The following is a 6,000-nucleotide window of genomic DNA, read 5'->3' on the forward strand; positions in this document are numbered from 1 at the left end:
AATTCCATTAGAGTCATTAGGAGGACCTGGTACAGATTTTTGAATCCCACCTGCAGAGATTTTGATCCTGTAGATGTTGGATAAGTCCTGGGCATCTGATTTTTTGTTTTAAGATTTTATTTTTAGAGAGAAGAGAGGGGGGGAGAGAGAGAATCCCAAGCAGGCTCCCGATGCGGGGCTTGATCTCACGACTCTGAGATTATGACCTGAGCTGAAATCAAGAATCGATGGCATAACCCACTGAGCCACCCAGGCACCCGTCTGAAATCTTTATTTAAGCAGGTTTGCTTAGGCAGGTGTGGAGACCTCTGGGCTTCATAGCCCCATCCTAGACCTCACCCCAGGAGACTTTGTGGACAGGGTGTGTGTGTGTGTGTGTATGTAAGTGAATGTGTGTTATGCTCTAAGATGGGTATGTCTGTGTATAGGCACACGTGAGTAACTAACTGCATGCATATTTGTGTGTATAATGTTGTTGGTGGTTGTGTGTTAAGAGTTTGTGAAATCTGATAAAATAAGTGGGGACTTCCTACTCTGGAAAGAGACCAAATGAAGATGGAGTGAAAAAAAAATATCTGAAAAGGAGTGAAAAGAAATGAGGCAAGATGCTAAGAAGTTATGATTGAGAGAAGATAAATCAGGAAGGAATGAAAAGAAATCAGGAAGGAAAGAAGTTGGGGTGAAAATTCAGGATGGGATAAAAAGAAATCAGACTGGGGTGCAGAAAAAATTCAGGCTGAGGTTAAAAAAAAAAATACTTGGCTACACTCACTGGGAGACACTGCTCCTCAGATGAAGGAAGTTGTATAAGGGGAGGGTACTATCCTGCCTCAGCACCATCTAATAATAGATAAGTAGCTTTCCACTGAGACTTCTGTTCCCCAAAGAAGCTTACTAGACACAGGGGAAGCTTAAAAAAAATCAGGACTTAAATGTAAGTGGGCCAAGGTGGGTGTTTAAGAATAATCATCCACATATATGCTAAACAATGTATGCCAAACACTGCACCTGGGCTGTAGGAGAACTGGGCATCTCAGTCAGCAAATTGGTGTTTGGGGATCCTGATGGACTGCAAAGGAAAAACAAACCAGTGACAGTGTGTGAGGGGTAATTATTTACCTTACAGAGGAGTGCTGTGCTTCGTGAAAGGCCTGAATGAACTAAGAATGGAAGGATATTTCCTTTACTCCAAAACCATTGCTAGTTTCATACTTAATGACAAAACATGAGAAACATTCTCATTAAAGTCAGGAATATGATAGGGGGATGCCTTAAGTATTGTTCTGAAAATACTAGCCAGTGCAATAAGGCAAGAAAACGAAATAGGTGTGAATTTCTGAAAGAAGATGCTAATTAACTTTGAAAACTATTAACACCAGAGAAACCTTGTGGCTATCTAATGCATATTCTTAGAAACAGTGACTATTGATTGACTTAGAACACCTGATGATAAAAGGATTTCATTGAGCATTTATGTGTAGGGCAGTATGTTAGAGCCTTGGGAGAGTCACAGGTGAATACCATTTCCTGCTCTCAGGAAGCTCATAGTTCACCTGGGAAAGCAAAGCTGCATACCTGGGCAAAGAACAAATAATACCCCAGCTCTGTGGTTTAGGCCCATGTATGTGGTGTGTGTGTCCAGTCAGTGCTAAATAAAGTAATGTGGTTTGTGGGGATGGTCAAAGCTGCCCAGAGGAGGGGGTTTGAGGACAGCCCCAAGGGGCTCCCTGGACAGTTAGCTCTTTGGGGGCAAGGGCTCTGTCGGTCTTGTTCTCAGTGTTATGTTTACACAGGGGATGGTACCTGGTAGGTACCTGGTACCTTGTTGAAGGGAGAAGCAAGGAGGGGAGGAAGAAAAGAGGAAGGTGAGGAGAGGAGTGGAAGAGGGAGAGAAGAGAGGGAGGGGAGGAAGGAGGGAGAGAACGTAGCACAGAATGAGCGAATGAGCTTGGGAGATGCTGAAGGCCTCCGAAAGGTGCTATTGCAGAGGAGATGGTGGGTGGTATCTGGGGGCAGTGACGGAGAGAGCACAGGGCTTGGAACAGGAGGGCCACGCTAGGTGGGAGGAGGGGGACTTTGTTCCCTGGCATGGGAAACCTTGAAGGTGAGGATGCGTAGGAAGGGTGGAGGTGGGATTCTAGGCAGAGGGCGTGTTTGGAGACTGCTGATGCAGGAACAGCAGAGCAGGAAGTCGCCCTCCCGTTGGTCGGTGGAAACAGCGGGGACAAGGCGCTGGGCCTCCCGATGGGGTCCTGCCCTGAGCCCGCCCAGTGGCTGGGCTGTCTGGTAGTGCTGTGTCAGCACTTTCCTGGGAGCCTCTAGGAGGGGCGGAGACTCGAGCTTCCTCCCCGTAGGCCTCTCGGTGGCTAGTGCGTCGCTCCCTCCCCTCCCGCAGGCTCCACCATCCTGGCAGAGCGGGGCATCCCGTCACTCTCCTGCTCCCCTGCCTCCACGCCAACCTCGCCCAGTGCCCTGGGCAGCTGCCTCTCTGACCCCCTGCTCAGCACGTGCAGCTCCGGACCTCTGGGGAGCTCTGCTGGGGGTAAGTAGGCTGGCCGCTCGGGTTCCGCGGTGTCCGCGGCGGCCTCCCCACCCCAAGACCCCCTGGCTGAGGCGGCCGTGCGGCCTCCGGGTCAGAGCTGGGCGCTGGAGGACCTGGAGGCAGGCTCAGTGAACCCTTGTTGCGTGTGGTGATTTCTGGGGTGAATCCCACCCTGTCCCCCAGCCGGGCACCTTTCTCCAGAGCACTCTTTAGCACACGGGGAAGACCAAAGGATAGCTCAGAAGAGGTCTTCCTTAAAAGACTCTGGGCCCCTCCCTTCCTCCCCCCCTTCTCTCACTGCCTCGTGGGCACCCTGGCCCCTCATCAGGTGCCTCCTAGCACCCAGGAAGTGGGTCGTCAAGGGAAACAGGCAGACCCCAGTCAGTGGAGTGAGAGACCAGAGGGCTTTCTTCCCATGACCCTGGGGCCAGGCTGGGCCATGTCTCCGCTGACTGGTGTCCCCTTGTCCCCAGGGACGGCCCCCAACTCCCCAGTGAGCCTGCCTGAGTCGCCGGTGGCCCCGGGCACAGGACAGTGGAGCGATGAGTGCACCATTTGCTATGAGCACGCAGTGGACACGGTCATCTACACGTGTGGCCACATGTGCCTCTGCTACGGCTGTGGCCTGCGCCTCAAGAAGGCCCTGCACGCCTGCTGCCCCATCTGCCGCCGCCCCATCAAGGACATTATCAAGACCTACCGCAGCTCCTAGCCTGGGGCGCCCCACCCTGCATGCCTGCCGCCTCAGGCTCGGGCCGCTCCAGCCGAGGGGCAAGCCCACAGGGCCCCTTCTCTTCTTCCTCATTTGGGAAACTCTTCCCTTCTTCATTAAACACGGGAAACTGAGGCCCTCGAAGGTTTGGGAAGAAAGGGAGTATAAGGCAGGGAGGTGAGGGGCAGAAACAAATTGCCCAGCAGAGGGAGGGTGGGAGGAGTCTGCTCTCCTCCTGTCTTTCCCTTCTCTGCACCCACTCTGCCGTGCATGCCGAGGGGCTAAACGGGGGTCTCAGCCTATCCTAATCCTTCCCCATCTGGGGCAGATTGCTAGGCAGTCCTCTAGTCCATGTGAGAATTAGAAAACATGTCCCTTCCTCTGGGCAGATGTGTCCCTGAGCTAGGGCCTTCGGAGTACGGCCTGGACTTCAGTCTCCGTTTGTTCTCTCAGCCAGCCATCCTGGAGCAGTGTATAGCCTGCCCGACAGCAGCCCTAGGCAGGTAGCCCCTGAGCTGCTGCCTGACTCTGACCTCTACCCACCTTCTCCTTCCTCTCTTCCCTGCCCCTCAGGCCTGGCAGCCAGGCGTAAGGCTGGTGGATACCTCTCACCCTGGGCAGGCGGCAGCCCCATGCCTTGTCCCTCTCCCACTCACCCAGGACGCGTGGATGGACGGGCCACAGAAGGCTGCAGGTTCTGGGTCTCTGACCCTGCGCCCTGGCTGAGGTGCAGAGGGCCCCTTCCTGGCCATAGCCTTTCTGCCCCAGTCATCTCGCTAGATGCTGCTGCCCAGGGACAGCCTCGGTGTGGGCTGGAGAGCAGTGTTCGTCTTCTGGAAGGTTCTCTAAGAGCAGGTTTGCATCTTTGCTCTGAGACCTGTCCTCCCGGATCTCAGTGCTGTCGGGGGCCTGGCTGATACTCAGACTGTGGTATCCCCAGGCGAGGCCAGGACCCTGGAGTGGGGGTGGGAGTGGGGTACCCTGGGGGTAAAACCAGCCTTTTTTCTTATTTTTATTTATTTATTTATTTGGTTTGTGGGTTGTTTTTTTTGGGGGGGGATTGAGTTGCCATCCCCCGGGGCCCCTAGAAATGCTGCCCCGGTGTGCGGCGTGCCTGGCGAGAGAGGGCTGCAGAGGTAGTTCTCAAAATCTTCCCCAGGCTCCAGCCCAAAGTCCACAGCCATCTCTGCTTACCGTGAATTAGAACGCCATAAAAAGAGGCTGAATTGGGAGGCCTCCTATCAAATTGTATCCATTTTATGGAGAGATAAACTGAACCTCCTTAGTGTCCTGGGGCTGGTGGATGACCCGGAGCCACAAAGTGCCATTGCTCTCTGGGCTGCCGCAGGGTCATCATAGTTGGCTCAAAGACGTCAGGAGGCTGAGGAGTGCCCCCTTCCATGAGGACATACAAAGTTCGGGGAAGGCTGGAGGAGGGGAGCCCCGCTTGGGCCAGGGAACGGGACTGGGAAGGCCTACTCATAGTGGGGGTGGGGACGCTGTTCTTAGTAAGGCTCTTTCCCCTCAGGAAAGATGAGGAGGGAAGGGACCAGCTCCTGGCACCTCTGGGTTATTTCTGGGTCCGGGGTGGCATGCCCCCCGCCCCTGCTCTTAGGCTGCAGTTGTCCCAGCCTTGCCTGCCCTACCCTGATAGGCCATGGGCTGGCGCCCGCTCTCAACAGTCTTGGCCTAGTCTCCCCCCAGCCTCCCAACCCTCTGCCCCCTCCGATGGCTTTTTCACGTCCATCAGAGACTGCTGCTCCCTGTGGCTGGCAGAGTGGGATTCTGGACCTGGCCACTGGGCAGCTGTGTGGCCCTGGCCGGGTCATAGCCCTTCTCAGCCTCAGCTGCCACCTCTGTAAAAGGACTGTGTGGGGAGGAGAGCAGACTTTGTGTGACTCTTGGGACTTCTTTGATGACGGCTGCTGTGGGGTGTTGGGTGGGACAGCACTGAGGGTCAGAAGGCCAGGCTGGGCCTTTGTTGGCCCCTGCCTTGCAGAGGGCCTCCAGGAAGTCATGGTTCCACGGTGGGTCTCCACTCCCCAGTCCCGGACCCTGAAGACCCCTTCCATGGGAGTGGGGTCAGGGGGAGGGGGAGGTGGTGGCCCCATCTCGTCAGGAGTCTCATGTCAGAGGCAAGGGAAGGTCTTAAGTGCAGGGGCTGCGGGGCCTGAGGTTTGGGGCGAGGAAGCCATCCGTACCACTGTCTCTCTTAGTGCTGGGATAGTTGCTGCCTCCTTTGTGAACTTGGGTCGCTGTGATTGTGAATAAAGGTGATTTCGTACCAGCCTGAGGGCTGTGCTGTGCTGTGTGGAGGGCTGGGGGAGGGAGGACCGAGGTGGGGTTGGGGGGTGAAGGTGAAGGGTCAGGTGTCAATAGTCAGGGGAGACTCCCTGGAGTGGGGGGGCGGGAGCATGACCTGGGGCTTGGACAGCAGGGGCCAGAATGCCAGGTGAGAAAGGGAGAAGCCACTGCCCTGTGGTGCCCTCAAATCCCTGGATCCCTGCCGAGCAGTGTTCATTGGGGCAGGAGCAGAGTCCCTGAGGCCTGCTCAGCTCTCTATGAAGGCGGAGGTGGGCCCAAACCTGGCTCCAAACCCTTGTGGGGTGGCACTGCCCCCTAGGGGCTCATGGGAGGATGATAAACCCATCACACAGGTCAGGAGGGGTGAGGGCAGCACAGAAAAGGGAGGGCTCTGGCCCGGGGCCTTTAGAGAAACCTTCTAGATGTGCTGAGTCTATCTGGT

General features: G+C 55.4%; 1 protein-coding gene across 3 annotated transcripts in view; it reads left to right on the forward strand.

The window, feature by feature from the left end:
• NEURL1 (neuralized E3 ubiquitin protein ligase 1) overlaps window positions 1-5,543 on the forward strand; it is a 76,855-nt gene extending 71,312 nt beyond the window's left edge. For all 3 annotated transcript variants that reach the window (XM_032423205.1, XM_032423207.1, XM_032423206.1), the window contains exons 5-6: window positions 2,396-2,542; window positions 3,016-5,543. In XM_032423205.1, the coding sequence (XP_032279096.1) occupies window positions 2,396-2,542; window positions 3,016-3,254 (386 nt within the window). In that variant the 3' untranslated portion in view covers window positions 3,255-5,543. The remainder of the gene's footprint in view (window positions 1-2,395; window positions 2,543-3,015) is intronic.
• The last annotated feature ends 457 nt before the right edge of the window (window positions 5,544-6,000 follow it).

This window comes from Phoca vitulina, unplaced genomic scaffold, assembly GCF_004348235.1.
Source record: "Phoca vitulina isolate PV1807 unplaced genomic scaffold, GSC_HSeal_1.0 scaffold28, whole genome shotgun sequence".
Classification (NCBI taxonomy): domain Eukaryota; kingdom Metazoa; phylum Chordata; class Mammalia; order Carnivora; family Phocidae; genus Phoca; species Phoca vitulina.